The following is a 17651-nucleotide window of genomic DNA, read 5'->3' as shown; positions in this document are numbered from 1 at the left end:
ACTTGAGACAAACATTTTATAACAAGGAACATTAACTGTATGCTATTGAGAGGCCATCTACAGTCATTAAATAAATCTCCCTGTAATCACAGATGATAATTCCATAGATATTCCAGATATTTCCCTCTATCTGGAATTTCAACAATGCTCACTTCCTCATTTACAAAGTATGCTTGAAACTTTGAAAAAACCTCTTGTTTAAAGGCATGCAAACCTCAACAACAGTCACAAAACTGCACTCAACTCACAGCAAGCCACCTCATTCATTCCTGGTTGAAACAGAATGCCACAGAGCTCTTTAACCTAACACACCCCTCTGTAATCCAAATGTTGTGCATGGTACCAAGTCAGTCACAAGTGGAAACGTGGCACAGTGACTAAAAAGAAGCTCCCAGTTTCTCACAAACTGCCCTTTATCAAGGGATACAAGCAGATTCTCCACAGAGCTGAAGAATCAAAGAATGACATGTGGGAAGAGAGTCATTTTCAATTCTGTGCATCAGGGAAGCTGCAACACAGCAGGCAGCTATCCCTCTGAATACAGAGGAACACTGGCATGAGGATAGAACACACTCAAGAGGGAGTAGAGTGTTTTAAGCAACAGACCTACCTTGTGCAGATCTTCACAAAACTAACCCTTAGATGCAGAAGTGTTGTGGTCTCCCCTGGCAGGCAGCTCAACACCACACTACTGTCAGCTCACTTCCCCCAGGGGGATGGGGGAGAGGAGTGGAGAAAAGTAAAACTCCTGGGCTGAGATAAAGGGTTTAATAGCACAGAAAAGGAAGGGAAAATAACGATGAAGGAAGACATGAAACAAGTGATGCACCATGTGGTGGCTCACCAGCCTGGGGCTGCCAGCCCCTGGCCAGCTCCCCCCAGTTTTATTGTTCAGCATGATGTCATGTGCTATGGAATACCCCTTTGGGTCAGCTGTCCCTAATTATTTTTATAAGGACCTACTGACCTTGGAAGTGAACATAAAAACACCCCTGTACTGCTACGTGTGAAGAGATTTATCATGTAAGCCCAAAGTGATGCTGTAATTCTTTAAAGATTAAAATTTATACACAGGCAAATACCAAACCCTGACCTAACTCTTGAAACACACAGCAAGCACAACAAGCACTAATTTGTTACACAAAGCACTTTATTGCATTACAATCCCATTGACATTTACAGCAATTTGTTTCTAGCATATCCAAAACAAACCAAATCCCAACACAGACACTATCTTTGCCTTGATAAATTGCCATCCATGGTGCTTACATCAGCACTTAGAGTTGGGTCAACATAAAAATCTAAAGATGCTGTCCTACTCTGGTCTTACACTGGGTAAAAAATCTCCAGAAAGTCTCAAAAAATAATGTTCCCTTATGAATGAAAAAAACTACTTAAAAACTCAAAGGAGGGCATGGTCCCAATCCAAAATGGAGTGCAACAGAGAAAATTCTGTGGTGGCCTTGACTGAGCTTGCTCTGGAATAAGCAGCAGTAGAGTGTGGTCCCACACTAAACCTTGCTTAGCTCACAGGACCACACCAATGCAGCCAGGGTGTCTTCCTGACCCAGGCTGGAACATCTGCATGGTCCTACTAAGAGCTCTGTCCCACACTGACTCACAGACCTCTTCACCACACTCCACCACGTACAAAGACTACACTAACAAAAAACCCAGGAGACATTAGCTTAACATAAAAATAACCACTGTATATAACTCTTTCAAGAACAAGTCTTTATTTTGATGCTTTAGGTTTGGAGCTGAAGAAAGAAGAAATGGATTTCATCCCACTCTTATCAACTTTGGCCAGAGCCTTTTGTGCTGCAGACATCTTGGTGTTTGCCTGTCAGTGAAATGATAAACAAAAAAAGTTAAGCAGCATCTCCATAGGAGGGGAGTATAAGCTACAAACTCCTAAATACAGAAGTCAAGCAAGAAGTTGAATCTTTTTTTAGCACACAGCAGTAACAACAGTGTTACACAGGCTTTAAACTGCAGGAGAAAAACTTTGCACAACAATTTGGAGATTATTCAATCAGAAAAATACTCGTCACAAATAACTGAACCTCAGACAAAGACAGAGAATCAATCGCAAGGATGAGGAGGTGAAACATCTTTCCTTCCTGCAAAATGAGGTATCCCAAGCCCAACATTTGCTTTGGGATAATCTCTGGGTGTACATTAAGAGGAATAATGCATGCAATATAACAGATGCATACTGTACCCTCCGACTCAGCCTCATGATTATGCTGTCAGCAGGCTGAATTACAGCCTTGCATTACAGATGATGAATAATTCACACTGATTTATTATCAAAGACTCTATGCACAGTGAAATAAAGGGAAAAGAGATGGAAGAACTAAGAATGAAGACAGTAACTAACATTGGCAAAGCACTTTTGAGGCCACTGGGACAAATTCCCAGACTTTTACACCTCAAACACATTTTACAAACCACATTTTATAGACCTGGCCTCTTTTATTTTTTACCTTTCAAAATGTTATGTTTTAAATCTCTAGCTGTTTTCCCTATTAAGAAAACTTTGCACTGACCTTTCTTTGTGACACTCCTCAGTCTGCAGGGCTGCACAATTACAGTACTTGAGATCAGCAAGAGGGTTATGGATAGGATGGAGATATGCAAGAACAGTATGATCGTCTGTGTGACTACACAAACAAAACCACTGCCAAAGGATTTAACAAAGAGTAGTACACTGTACAGAGTCCAAGAGCTATCTTTCTTTCCCAGATTCTCTCATCAATGTGCTTCATTATTTCAGAAATAAACCATATTTAATGTTAAAATGAGTGATCTCTCCTCAGTTTCTTTCTACCTTTATGCTCAGTTGAAAAGCTGTAGGCACGTAATGGGGGAAGGGAGGGAACATGGATATTTTAAACTATCACCTTTTTTAAGGGGGCAATGCTCTCACTTTGAAACTAGCAAGTGCCCAGAGTACAAAAAATTCTGGGGGTCTTGGGGGGAGGAAGCAATGCATCTGTCACCAGCTGCTTCTCTTTGCAAAGGGATGAGGAGTAGTCAGCATTAGTCTGAGGGTCACGAGACCAGCACAGAGGGCCTTCTTAGCTCCCAGTGGACTGCAGAAGGATTAATTTTCTTTCAGTGTTCAGAGAAATAAGCCAGTGGAAGCCTCACAACCTTGGCACACACAGACAGAAACTATTTCTTTTCACATCTCTGTTGCTCTCCTAGGAATAGTACAGTGGCAGGCATTGCTGGACTCAGATTTGGATTGGCCTCCAAACTTGTGCTGGAGCCGGCAATCAGCAAGCTCTGTGTTGATTGAACTTCATTAAGTTGACATTAGTAAGTGCACAAGCAATATTTCTAGGTAAAAATAAAGCCTGTCTTAGCATCCCTTTGAATTTAAGTGAATGCTGCCACGTTTGTTTCTTCCTCAAATAACTGAAATTTAACAGTTGTTATCATTAAGCCATAAGATTTCTCATCTAAAGATCTCAAAGAGCTTTGCAAACATTAGCTGAGCACCTTAAAACATGTCAAAGTCTGTGAGGTTCACTAGAACATTCACTGATAAATTACAGTCAAAGAGTAACAGTGTAGAAAAGTTCAGAACAGGATATTAGGACTCTCACAACCAAATTAAGCCTGAATGAAAAGTTCAAGGAGATACAGCTACAGACATCTGCCATTTGGTATTTGTTTTTCTGATGTGTTTTGGAGAAGAAAAATAGGCACTCAGTGCTAATGTTGGATATTAATCTATGCTCTAGCAAAACATGCATGAATGCAAGGCTTGCTTACCTTTTTGGTTTTCACATTGCTGCTGTTACACTTAGTATAGTCTTCTTCTGCTTCTACTGGGACATCTGACAATTTCCTTTTCTGCAATGTTAGAGTGAGGGAGTTGCTCTGTCAAGCACTTTTACGATGTATACATATGGAAGTTTAAAGCTCTGGCTTTATAACACAGCCATAGCACCAAAATAGAACTGGCAATCAAGTGAAGGATCTGCAGTAACTGGAAGATTTCTCTTTGTAATTGTCTTCTTTATGTGTGAATATGTACCACCTCTACAGTATTCAGGAGAGATCATTCAATGTCATAGGAACCATCTTCTTCCTCACCATCCAAAGAGTGACTTCTAGACATCACTTGAATCCCATTTTTCACCTCCATGATGGTCATTTTGGCATCAGAATTTATTTAGAGAACATTTATGGAGCAGCTCTGGGAAGTCAGTGCCTAACAGCCAGGGAAGCAGACCCTGGTCCCCCTGGCCTCATGGAAGTGTGCAGCAGCTCCAGTGTTACTGCTGTGCACCAACACAAGTGAATCATCACGTAGTCTGCTAGCAGCTCGTGCACAGTCTTTAGAAGCAATTAAAGCTTCTGCAGTTTGGTAGCAGTGAAAGACTGCCATAGTTCTGCTGACTTTTTCAGCACTTGAATCTAGCAGTGTATTAAGAAGCTTGACTCTGCACGTGCTGGGTGCCTCTGAGCTTTCAGAAGGAACAGAAGTGAACAGTTCTCGGCGTTTCACGCGCTCAGGCCCTAACAATGAATATTTCTTTCCATAAACTGTGAGCATGTGTTTAGTTTAAAGGTGAAAACTTCCTGGTATGTTTCCAAAAGGGAAAAAAAAAAGTGTATAGTATTTTATAACGCTGTATTTTTATTATTATTATAGATCTGCTATTACTACCCTGTCCTTAATATCCTGTGAAATCTAAAATGTGGCCTTCCTACTTTCTGTGCCAGAGAGTGATTTTGCAAGCGACTTGGATGGTACCATACATTTTAGGATCCTGTTTTATTCATTTTGTTTATGGTGCTTGTGATCTCTCTCTCCCTCCCCAGCTCACTCTCTCTCTCTCTCTTTGGCACAGGAGCCAGGTCTGCAGCTTAGATTTCTCAGCTCTTAGAACCAGATCCAACAGCAGCCTTTTCTTTTGATTTCGGTGGGATCCGGATCAGCCCCTCTTGGAGGCTGTTTACTGGGCTGTGATTACATTTGCAAATGACAATCTAATGAATAATTACTGTTCTCCTCCTTCTGGAATCTGATAAACAAGTTTCTAAAAGTTGCAACAAAATGTTTGTATTGCAGCAAAACATTTGCTGTTTGGTTGTGGCAGGGCCTGCATGTTCTTTGTAGATGTCTCTCATCATCTGCCAACGGCCAGACTCCCTGTGCTGACAAACTGGACGGTGTGATGATTACAGCACAAGATCAGTTGGCCCACAATTCATACCAAGAACATGTCAGTTTGATTTCAGCATGAAATCCCAGAGTCCAGACTGTATACCCAGTGGCTCTTGTACCACATGAGTAAAAGTTATCTGATGTGACTTTTCTGTTAACCAGTGAAGTTTCTAAATCTCTCCTCCTTTCAGAATTTATGTTAACTTAATTTCTAAATATGCAATTGCTTTACCATAATAAGGAAGATCTATTAGACCCTTCTTCATTTGCTATAATCCTACACTATGTCTGTCCACACACGTTGCCCTCATGAAAAGCAATGTCAATAAAAGTGAATAAAAATGGTCTGAAGGAGACTATATATGCCAGTGTGCAAGACTACCTGGCTCCTCTGAGACTGTGAAATAAAGGAGTGTTTTAATCTCTGAAGCTGCAAAGACTTAAACACAGAAGCATCACACAAACCCTGGTCAGGGCTCTGGAAATCAGTCAGATCCTCAGCAAGATTTCACTGCCTGACAACTGAAAGTTCTAAGCCTCATTTCCTCTGTAGCCAAACTGCTGAAATAAAACTATTTTTAAAAACAGATTCTCAGAACTATCCCAATGGTATAAAAGCTATTTGGGCATAATATGTAATGTACATCACATGTAGTTTAATATAGTTGTTGTAACATGCTTATATGGCTAATGAATATCAGTTGGCTCCTGCTGTGTGTTTAATATTTCTTACAATGCATAAAGATAATTCTTAACTGAATCAAAGAGCCAAGTAACTGTGCAGCCAGAACAACTGTCCAACCACATGGAAATAACTTATATACCCATGGATATACATTGGAGAACAAATGCTATTAATAACAGTAGGGCCCAATTATTCCTGCATGTGCTAGCTGACATACTGCTTAACAGAACAGTCATGGAACCAGCCAGAAGTGAGCTTATTTTAGACTGTGTTTCAGTAAGTAGCAGGGGCATTGCTGGAAAGGCTGGTGTAGTAAGTAACCTAGTTTCAGTAGGCATAGGGTGCCTTGAGTTTAAATTAAATGGAAAGGATAATCAAAAGTGGGTTTCTTGATGCTAAAGGAGCAAAATTTCCAAACTATTCAACTTAATTCCATAAGCCAAAGCAGAGAGACTTGAGGTGTGAGGAGGGCACTTGGAATGTAAAAGAAAAAGATGAAAGAAGTGATTTTAGGTCTTTTACTTCAACCTTAAAGGAAAGAGTTTCTCAGACTAAACTGTATGAATGCTCACTCAGATGCACATATATCTCCCCCCTCAAAAAAATGGAACTAGAAGTATGCAGGATTCTGTGATGCCAAAAAATAAATAAATGTTATAGGGGTCAGGTAATACTGGGATTAAATGAGAAATGCCAAAAAGTCAAGCTGAGTTAGACCTTGGAAAGGAAATGAAAACAAATAGTAGAAGGTTGTTCAGCCACAGAGGCAAAAAGGAATCAAAAAAAGAAAAAGTGAAGCTGCTATACAGTAAGGATTGGATAGATATTAAAGCTAATCTATGTGTAGCTCCCAAATAGAATAAATCCTTTGCCTCAGTAAATTGTTTTCAGTAAAGATGAAGAGGTTAAACACGGGGGCAGAGAGGAGAATAGAAATCACTCTCTTCAAGACAGAAGTAAAACTCAAGATGCTGACGCCGTTGGGAGACTGCCTCAGAAATCACAAGTCCAGAGGCAAAACCTGGCAACTGTTCTATCAGGCAGCAGAACAGCCAAACACCCATCTGCATGTAAGGAGGGGGAACGAGTGATAATGGGCCTCAGCAGCATGGAAGGGGGAGAAAAGTGAAATAAGGAGGAATAATAAAATATACAGAGTAAATGAAAACTAAAACCAGTAAAGCCTATCAACTTATCTTTTTTTTTTCTCAAAGATAACACATTTTCTGGTGGCAGAAAATGTGAAGGATTGCCAGAGGACTTGATGTGGTGCCACTTAAGCAACTGTAATTATAGAAAACAAAGATAGACAAAGAATTTTAAGGTAAGAAACTGGGTAAAAGGGAAACAAAGGCACTTGAGGCAGCACGGGATGTCCTTAGACTGGATGGAGGTTACTAGTGGAGTGCTGTAGTATCTATTCAAAATGCTCATTGTTAATTAAAGATAACACCATGATAACATTTGCTGAATGTACACTGAGTAGCAGTATGAATGCCTCAAGAGCTTTTAACACTGTGAAGGAAAAGCCAGAGAACCTTCAAGGCTGGAAACATTTAGAATGGGTGAAACAGAAGTAGAAGGTCACGTACGCAGCAGTTAATTGCAGGAATTTCTCATCAATCTGAAGGCTGATCAACTAAAAATTGCAGTGGAGGAAAAAATACCCAAAAAACTGCTCACAGCATGACTCTGAGCTATCTGGGGCATCACACAGTAATCGAGGCAAATGGGATTCTAAGGTGTAATGAGATAAAGTGCCTCCAGTTCAGACAAGAAAGGAAGGTTGTCATCGTATTGCACTGGCAAAGGTTTTATCATGAATAATTATGTACAATTCTGGTCACCTGCTTTCAAACAATTGAACTGATTTTGGAATAGGTGTAAAGAAATATTCCTGCAATGATGAGGGAATGGAGAAGCCATCTCAAATAACCAAGTTTGGCTCCACAAAACAAACCCAGAAAGGATATACATCTTCCCCTTACACACTGAGAGAACTGACGTTAGGGAGGGAAAAGAGCCATTTCAATTAAAATAAAAAACAATGCTAAGGTTAGCACAAAAGCACAGGAGAATAAATTGGCCATGAATAAATTCAAGGTGGAATTTACAGGAAGGCTTCTGAGCATCAGAGGAATGAGGTTACAGAACAGTCTTCCAAGAGAAGTAATGGAAATAAAAAATCCTAATGAGACTTACAGTGAAGAATGGTCAGTGTGTGAGAGATTATCCAACATGGTTGTCTGGGAATCCATGACCCAGGAGGTCCCTTTCAGGGTCCTCATAAATTACATATGAAAGAAAACCTATGAGGTCATATTGTCCCATCAACCTCAATAAAACTAAATAAGCAAAACACATATGAAAAGACTGCTGACCAAATCCCTCCCCCTTTTGAAACAGGAAAACCAACCACAATCCATCTTATTAAAAATTACTAAGTACCTGGTAAATCTCTTGTGTTATTTCAGACTGGCTTTTCAAAAGGCAAATTTTTTTGTATTGTACCCAGTGCTTGGTCTAGTCCAGTTTCAGTAATACTCCAGAGAAACTACCTTACAACAGAATGTATTTGTCAGTATCTTTATGTTCTCCTACCTTTGATGGTGGCTCTGGTGTTGGGCTTTTAAGTTCTGGGAGCCTGGAGAAGAAAAGACTTTAAGTTACAAATGAAGACAGCTGGCTTGCACAACCTACAGCTTGCAATTCCCTCCCCACAGAGGCTGCTTTGGTCATCAGCTGCTCACACACAGCATGTGCTTGGAGAAGAAGCAGCTCATGGACTCCATACTTCTGAGCTAAACACCAGAGCCAGGCACCATAGAGGAACGTGGGTTCTTTGAAAAGTTCATAGATGTGGCAAACAAAAGAGGAGAACTCCACCTTACTTTTTAAAACCTTGCCTAATGATAAAGCACATAAAATCTCTTCAATGAAACTGTTATGTGACTTCAAGTTAGCTCTTTGGATTTCCTTCTTCACCTTGCTTTATAATGGGATATGCTGCTCAAGGTTCCATGATGCAGCTTTGACAGCAGACATACTAGACACACAGCACCTCTCCCCTCCAGCCCATGGTCCTTAGCAGAGCATGAACAACAAGACAAGAACAGGCTTCACCAAGGACAACTCCTGCCTGACCAACCTAGTGGCCTTCTATGATGAAGTGACTACAGCAGTGGAGAGGGAAAAGCTATGGATGCCATCAGTCTGGACTTCTGCAAGGCCTCAGACTCTGTCCCCCACAACATCCTTCTCTCTAAATCAGAGAGATATGGATTTGATGGGTGGACTGCTTGGTGACCAAGAATTGGTTGGATGGTTGCACCCAGAGGGTACTGATCAACAGCTCAATGTCCAGATGGAGAGAGGTGACAAGTGGTGTCCTGCAGAGGGTCCATACTGGGACCAGTGCTGTTTAATATTTCCATCAATGACATAGCCAGTGGAATGGTTTATATGAAAGATGAAGACAGTCTTTTTAGCAGGGCCTCTTGCAACAGGACAAGGGGTAATGGTCTCAAATTAAGAGAGGGTAGAATTAAGTAGATATAAGGAAGAATTTTTTTACAATAAGGGTGACAAAACAGTGGAACTGGTTTCCCAGAGAGGTACTGGATGCCCCACCCTGGGAAACAATCCAGGTCAGGCTGGATAGGGCTCTGAGCAGCCTGATCTAGTTAATGATGTCCTTGCTCACCACAGGGGGTTGGACTAGGTGACCTTGAAAGGTCCCTTCCAACCCAAACCATTCTATAATCCTATGAAAGGCATAACCTGTATGTGAAAAAATGAGATTTAAAGTGTAGCAAATATAATCTCCTTGTATCATTCCCTGCAATCATGATGAACAATTCTATAATCCTATGAAAGGCATAACCTGTATGTGAAAAAATGAGATTTAAAGTGTAGCAAATATCTCATTGTGCCATTCCCTGCAATCTTGATGAACAACTCTCAGTGTTCAAAACCAAAAGGTCATTAACATGGGCCAAATAAAACCAGCAGCTAGCTGGAACAATACTCACCCTAAGTATTTTAACAGCTCCTTACTCAGGTCTTCAGGAATATATTCTGATATTAAGCCATGGGCATATCTTACATAGTCTTCAGGACCAGGGCAGGGAGTGGGAAGGAGAAGAAAAAGAACATTCACATTAGAGGGTCACGTTGCCTTAGCCATGTTTCACATACTACCACAAATCATAAGGTTGAATTAATAGTAAGAGACTCCTAATGGATACAGGGTGTTGGTTCTCTGCGTTGAGTAGTTTATGTTATATGACACTTGTAGGTTTATTTAAAGAGTAAAAACTTACTACACTCACTTTGTCAGCACATGTTATTAATATCTGCTGCATGGTCTTTACAAAAGCTGTTCACTTTCTGAGGATACTAGATATCATGCATTTTCTGAAGAAATTAAATTTTAAAAACCTGCAAAAGCAAAAAAAGCTGACTCAACAGAACAGGCAATCATTAATTTTAAAGCATCTGGATCTTACAATTATTTGGCAAGGGCTTCAGTCCTAAAGTACATTTTCTGGCTTCAACTGAAAACAATTAGATGAGACAATGAGTCTGTTTCAAAGTCTTGTACTTAATTTCAGTACTTTAAGGAAAATGCCAAGGCCTATCTAAACATCACTGGCAAGATGGGATAATTATCTGTGCAAATATGAACTACTAGGAGGTGTTTTCAGCACAGGGCACTCCTGTTTTTCTGAGAGACTGGGGGAAAAAAGAAGTGACCCTTTGACAACATGAAGTCCTAAACCATTCCTGTCACATTCTACACAAGCATTCACTGATCCTGGGCTGGATCTTTTAGACTTGCTGTTGTTGGGGCTGCTAAGGAGTAACTGCACCCCTGCACAGGCAGTGCTTGCCAGACAGACATGGAGCTAAAATCTCCCCTCTGAATTCCACCTAGGACAGGCCAGCTCTATCTGTTCATAGGCTCATACACCCAGAGAGTTCAGAAGCAGGTGGTAAACTTGCCTCAGGGTGGTAAAGTACAATTTCTTCTGTGCCAGAGCTAGTTTCCTTTGTGTTTTTTTAATGCAAGAAGCCCAGTGCTAACTGGCATTGCAGCAGAAAGCACTAACAACCTGACACTAGCCTATGCATTTCAACTAGAGTGACAAGAAATCATTAGTATCTTCCATCTGCACTTCTCCTCCCACTGCTGCCTAGATTCAGCACTCCCTAAGCCCACTTTAGGGTCAGGAGGGAACAAGAAATAATTCCAGTCTGAGACAATTTCACCTCAGCACTAAGTATGTCCAACTTATCACTTAGGAAAAACATTCCCATCATTTCACTCTTTGCATTGTGACACTGAGTGGTGAGTCCAAGTCACCTGCTATTATTTTGTACTGAATACAGAATCCATTCTCTCTGCATTTCTGCCTTGAAGCAATCTCTGCTGACTTCCTTGACCAATTTTAAAATACCACTGTTTGCCTTCTAGGGAGTCTGTGTTCTCACCCCAGCCTTGCTTTGTTGTTAACCTCCTGTCAAACATCAGGAATGCTTGTGCCTCTCCTTTCTTTGTCTCCTGAATGAAACATTCAGGTCTCACATGTTAAGCCTCCTCTCCTTCCCCATTTGCACTCATTATATCCTCCCAGATTTTTGCCCTGTAACATCTGTAGATGCTAACTGTGTATAGTCATCTATTTATAAGGTACTGAAATTTCATGATGTCCCTATGAAAGCAATTCTCTACAGAAATAAATTGCACTGTCATGGCAGGGAAAGGATCAGACAAGAAAATTAGTCTTATTAAAAATAAGTGTTGAGTAAGGTCCATTTGACTTCCTGTCGTTCACCTTGCTATGGACAGGGGGACTGCCTCCAAAACTTACCTACTTTTAACCCCTAGTATTCCCTTTTACAAAGACTATTATATCCATGCTACTATAAGTAAGGAGGAAAATGGAAAAAAACACTGCAGATAGGTTATTCAATTATAAATTTCAGAGATAAAGTACTTAAGCACAGTCAAGATGGTTGCTGTCAGGACAATTTCCCCTTTCTTTAATAAGCTGGGGGTGAGGAGAAGGATGAAAAGCTACTGTGAAGTTAAAGTCACAGCTTTGCCTCTTTTTAAAAACCATACATTACAATCTCTCTTCTATAAAACTGTCTAATTGCCTCTTAAATCTCATTTATGTTGTTTCCCTTTGATATCATTACTTGGGAACTCATTTTCCACTTTGTCAGCAAGTTGCTTTATTTCTCCTTACTTCTCAACAGCATGCAGACTTCTCAATGTCTTTGTAAGAAACCATTTGCTTTTGTTTGCCTTGTTCTAAACTTTTCTTAATTTTCATTAAGATTGGAAGAATTTATTCTGAGCCCACTTTCAGGCTTCTTTACACCACTTCATATCCCTCCACAGGAAAAGGTGCCCAGAAGCAAACAGGATCACTACAGACATTTTGAGACCAGGACTGTCAACTTTAGGACAACTTAACAGACCTGTTATTAAATTTTTTGCACTTAAAATATGCACACTTGTGTACTCTATACATTTGTCCCAGAGTAATATTTGGACCAGGAGCTTTTACTCTGTGACTATGACTTCCTAAGTTCCCTTCCCTTCTTGGAAAATTCCATGAAGAGCATTTTCATGCTGATAAAAATCAATTTAAAAAAAGTTTGTTCTAATAGAGAGACATTTACTGGGTGGACACACACACATATATATATATATCTATATCTCATAAACACATGTCCTACTGTTCAAGACAGTCTCAATTCAGCAAATCACTTCAGCATACATTTCACTGAGAATAACATCATGTCCCTTGAACTAAGAGGAAGCTAAAAGGACTCCAACTGAGACCTCCTGTTAATTACAATGTCATCTGATGAAGAGACCAAAGAACTCAGAAAAGTCAAGGCACACAGTGACAACATACATGGAACTTTCTGTACAAGGAATAAATTTACTGCAAAGGCCAATTTCAATGCATTGTGTTTTGTCTCTACCTATGAGATTTCACAGAAATGGAATTCATTACAATGTTCAGTTTTCTTACCTTCTTCAGTGTCTGTGTTCTGTCTGCTGCTGATAAATGTAGCTGCATATACCCTTCCACCTACAATTATATCATTGCTTTTAAGTGCTTTCACTGTTTGATTGACCTATAGGAAACCACAAAATGAAATGTCTGTATTAAGTGTTGTTATGCACATGTTAATGCAGTGACAAAGCTCTTGTAATTTTGTTTCAAGCATATAAAACACTCAAGTTATGGACTGTGGTGAAATTTAATATACATTTGTAATGACTAGCATATGACTGCAGAAAGTAGATCAGACTTTGTGCTTTCATTGACTGATGTAAGAGAAAAGGCTTTCTTCTATCACATGACACATACCATCTTTTCCTACCAAGTGGCAGGGGTAAATGTGCATGTGTCAGATGATACTGGCCCTCTTTATACCCAAACACAGACCACATCAGGCTTAGTGACAACACCAGTTTATTTCTGCATACAGACTACTTCAACAGTGTGATTGGACCAGAAGAGCAGTAGCCACACATCAGGACCCTTCTGAGACTGCCAAAACTTCATGAGGAAGCCCATTTGTAGCACAAAACCAGCTCTCAAGCATGGCAGAATTTAAGTACTAGCCCACCTGTGAAGTGGATGAAGCAAAAGACAAGTCTCTCTCCTTATGCAAAGCCCACAGAACACAGCAATAAGCTGAACTTCAGCTGCTGGTTCTGCCTCCTCACACTCCATGAACCCTTTCATGCCAGCCCCATCAGAAAGAGAAAGGTAACCTGTAATTTCTCTAATACTTTATCATGCTCTCAAGTGCAACAACTTTGCTGTCATGACTGCCCTTCTTGGATAGGACACATACCTTGAACTGAGGCACACCCCAAAAGCAGACATGGACAAGTGAATAAGTGTTTTCATTTTAAACAGAGCAATTTTGAAAGCAAAAAGAGAAACACAATACCTTTTTCTTTAACCACTTCAGTGTCTTCTCTTGGCTGTATTTGTGGAATTTCTGACTGCCAATCTCTGAGGAAAAAGAAGTAAAGGGAAGAAAGTCATGACTGGTTTGGATTGTATTTGCAACACATTTAAAATCTTTGAAGTTGTAGATACAGAGAGAAAGTTAATTTGCAGCTTGCACATGTTTGGTATCAGGGCAATCAGTTTCAAAAATATTGGAAACGTGGAAAAATAAACAGACTGAGCTGATATGCACAAGTCTGAACAACCTGTCAATTCTTTAATCAGGCCCTCATTCAGCAAGGTACATATTTTATTTATTTATGTGTAATCCTGGGCCTCCTGAATTCACTAAGACTCTTCTCAAACACTTGTAGTTTGCCAACCCTTCAGTGCCCTGTGTCACTGGACTGGCCATTTTAACTACATAATTCACAACACAAAATGTTGATTCTATGACTTTTTAAAAACATAATATCTTAAATCTTTACTTAATGAATTCCAGCACCCAGCAAGGGGCCAGGACAGAGAGCTGGTTAGTGAAGACAAACCATCCACCCTTTCAAGAATCCCTTTTCCTATCAGTTCTTCCCTCTTACTTCATAGCGTGACTAAAAGTTTTACTCCTTTTATGTAGTTTAATATAGTGTTGAAAGAAAACACAGAATCCAAAGTAGTGAAACACACTCCTTGTGGGAGGAAGTACATGATTCATTTATGATTTATTGAGCAACATGAATGAACTCACTGGTATAAGAGTTTCAGAAAGTGCTTCCCCTGTGATAACTGGGGTCCCATGAACACTTGCTGTTCACGTGTGATCAGTTATCTGGAGATATCTGAGTTCATGATGCTGAGGCAAAGGAGAGGGAAAATTACAAAGGCTTATGGAAATTTCAGTATAAGAATTCAGTATTAATTCACAGAAAGCTACACTTTGGAAACGGAATGAAATGCCTAATAAGATTTCACAGGAGATTTTAGAGCCCACGGTGTTTCAGTCTTTGTCTTTAACAGGTATTTCAATAAGTTTTAATCTCCTGTATACCATTCCCACAAATATCTACATCTGTTTCATGTCATTTACTGATCCAGCATCATATTCCAACACTCAGCTCGTGGAGTTTCCTTCTCCCCTTGCAAACAACAACATATTATTTATGATTCCTTCAGCATTTCCTTCTTTGGGGTTTATCTTGGCTCTTTCAAATTGCATACCAATAGCAAACTATTATGTGCTCTTTGTGTCTGCACAGTAAGGGGTATGGAGAGGTTGAGGAAAGCTGTTCACACAATTTAAATCTATCTCAACAGTTGAAGAAGAGTAAAATGCAAAAATTCTTCAGAGCCAAAAGGAAAAAACCCACTAATTTACACTTTGCTACAAGAAGTTGATGAGTTGCAGGTAAAATAATTAGCTGTGACATTTCCAGCAGCAGCATTTAGGACTTTGCAGCTTCCAAATGGTTCTGAAAGAACAGAAGCAGAAAATGGAGGAGATTGTCTGGATACCTGAACCTGCTTTTCAAAGAGCTAAGGTGGTTTGGATCCAAGTACAGTGAGCACAGTTCCTGGGTTCCTCTCTTATCTAAGAAAGTTCAAGGAAGGGACATCCTGTGGCCACCATTCCTCAAGCTACCCTGAGAAGTAATTCTAGTCTGGATTTCCAGACTCCCCCTCAACAGCATGATTCAGAGTGACTCAGTTAGAGAAAGGCACCACAGAACACAGAACTGTGAAGCCATTTTCATTAAAACGTGAAAAATAATTACACCCAACCCTTCAGAGATCACTTTGTTTGAAAATATTTTGTGTGCTTGACAGTTTTGACTATTCAACTTCAGAAACTGACAATATTTGAGACCTCTGAAGAATTAAAGTGAGTTATGAAAGTCACAAACTGCTGACAAAAGGATTCAATATTGGCACGTGGATTTAACATGTGATGCACATTTGATATTGGTGAGAGTTAGCGACTATGTTTGATAATATGAGTATATATTGGAAAGCCTTTTGTTCCCTAATGTGTCTGGTGCCTATAAAACTGGTCTGAGACATCTGGAAAGATTGGGTTTGAGAAATACAGATGGAATATAAGTGGTTCTACAATTAAATAATATGTTCAGCGATCGGGTAATCGCTGTGTAGACTTGGAAGTTTCCCTGATGTATTGTTGAGCAAACTGCCTAAAGCACATTTTAACATCCATTTTCTCAGTGTTTTCCATAACTCTGAAACTCACATGGCCCCTTTTCTCCTACCTTCTGGGAATACAAGCTTGGCAATATTACTTAGTTATTCTAATCAGGTAAGTTTTCTTGGCTCTTCATGTTAATCACATCAGACAAGATCACTCCAGTTTTTGCCTTGCAAAATGAAACAAAGAGCAAGACTCTAGCACTGGAATTCATAACCTTGCCTTAAACCTTCTCTATAGTACTTTCTATCCAATGTTTGAATTTATGAGCAACCAACCTGCCTCACCCAGGTTTAGTGAGCTCTAACAGACCCTTTCCCCAACTACTAAAGCAGGTAACCAGGAGTTTAATCCAGCAAAATGGATTTTCAGTGCCCTTCAACACTGAGGCCAGGGAAGGTGGACTTGCTGCTAACTCAGTAAGTGTAAACTGGGAGTGCTCTAGGGTAAGACAGATGTTAAATGCCTTAAGATTAAATTAAGAGTGAAATAATTATGTTGTTAGGTTCTGCCAAACAGATCAGAGCTGCAGAAGACTCAACACAGCAGAGACTTTTTGCTCTAAAGCCTTACTCCTTCACCAAGAAAAGCTACAAAGTGGACAACAGGTCTTAGGGCTAGAAAAGAGTACCTCAGGCATGATAGGGGTATTTTTTACAGGCAATAAAAGACATGAGAATATGAAACACATGGAAAGAGATTAAACAGAAAGGCAATCTGTGCATGACAGGCAAGCAAGTGCCAATGCCTTTGTTATGTAACAATATGCTTGGTGTTCTAAAAAAAAGAAAGAAATTTTAAGAACAAGCCCCACTGTTACCTTCAGACCAATCCAAACCTGAACAAGAAAAGCAGCAGCAGGTCCCTACCAAGGGACATCCAAGAGCATCACATACAGCTGGTGTCTGCATGTGAGTATAGATTTATTGACAAAAGCCATTTTTAATTTATGTTTCAAAGCAAAACCCAGGAAGAACAGGGAACCTAACTCCTTTAACAGTAAATATAATGTGCTGGCAAAATGAAACTAACTTAGGCATGTACATAGTACATGACTAAAAACATCCATGCAAAGAATAAAGCATCTTCACTGCTTTCTAAGTTTAGCAGAGGGTGCTCTGGTGGATAATACAATTTTAGAAATGATGCAGAGGTTATTTTGATGTTAAGAAGGGAACAAAAGTATTGCCCAAAGACAGAACTCTTATTTGGAGGAAAAATTATCCAGAACTCGTCCTACACTCCTATACAGACTTCTTAGTTTGACAGCCAAGATGGGTGTTCTCAGATGGGTGTGCAGAAGTTTAGTATCCCTTCTCTCCCCTCGAGCTCCTTGGCCAGTGTCAGACAAGTTGTAGGGCACAGCAACTGCCTAAAAGCTCAGTAATAGTTTTTAATGGAAGGATTTATCACTTCATGGGAAGACAAAAGTAGCTTTGTAGTTCAGATGCCCCTGTCTTAGAGAAGCCTTCTCAAATATCAGAACTCACCCACAGAAAAAAGGTTGCCTGCTTCCAGTGATACTGAATGTGACCAAACAGTTTCCAAAGCTTCTTTTGGAAATCCAGGAGCATCACAACAGCACACAATTCCAAC

General features: G+C 39.9%; 1 protein-coding gene across 1 annotated transcript; it reads right to left on the bottom strand.

The window, feature by feature from the left end:
- Nucleotides 1–1735: 1735 nt before the first annotated feature.
- On the bottom strand, nt 1736–13924 carry RNASEH2B (ribonuclease H2, subunit B; the record flags this gene model as incomplete). The annotated part of the gene is made up of 6 exons (XM_008947095.1): nt 1736–1843; nt 3787–3867; nt 8475–8517; nt 9905–9983; nt 12926–13031; nt 13860–13924. Coding segments are annotated over 6 exons (482 nt in total), but the record flags the coding sequence as incomplete, so codon positions are not given.
- Nucleotides 13925–17651: the final 3727 nt, after the last annotated feature.

The sequence above is a fragment of the Merops nubicus genome, unplaced genomic scaffold (assembly GCF_000691845.1).
Source record: "Merops nubicus isolate BGI_N331 unplaced genomic scaffold, ASM69184v1 scaffold11740, whole genome shotgun sequence".
Taxonomy (NCBI): Eukaryota; Metazoa; Chordata; class Aves; order Coraciiformes; family Meropidae; genus Merops; species Merops nubicus.
The sequence above is the reverse complement of the archived record's forward strand: the minus strand, read 5'-3'. Positions and strand labels throughout refer to the sequence as shown.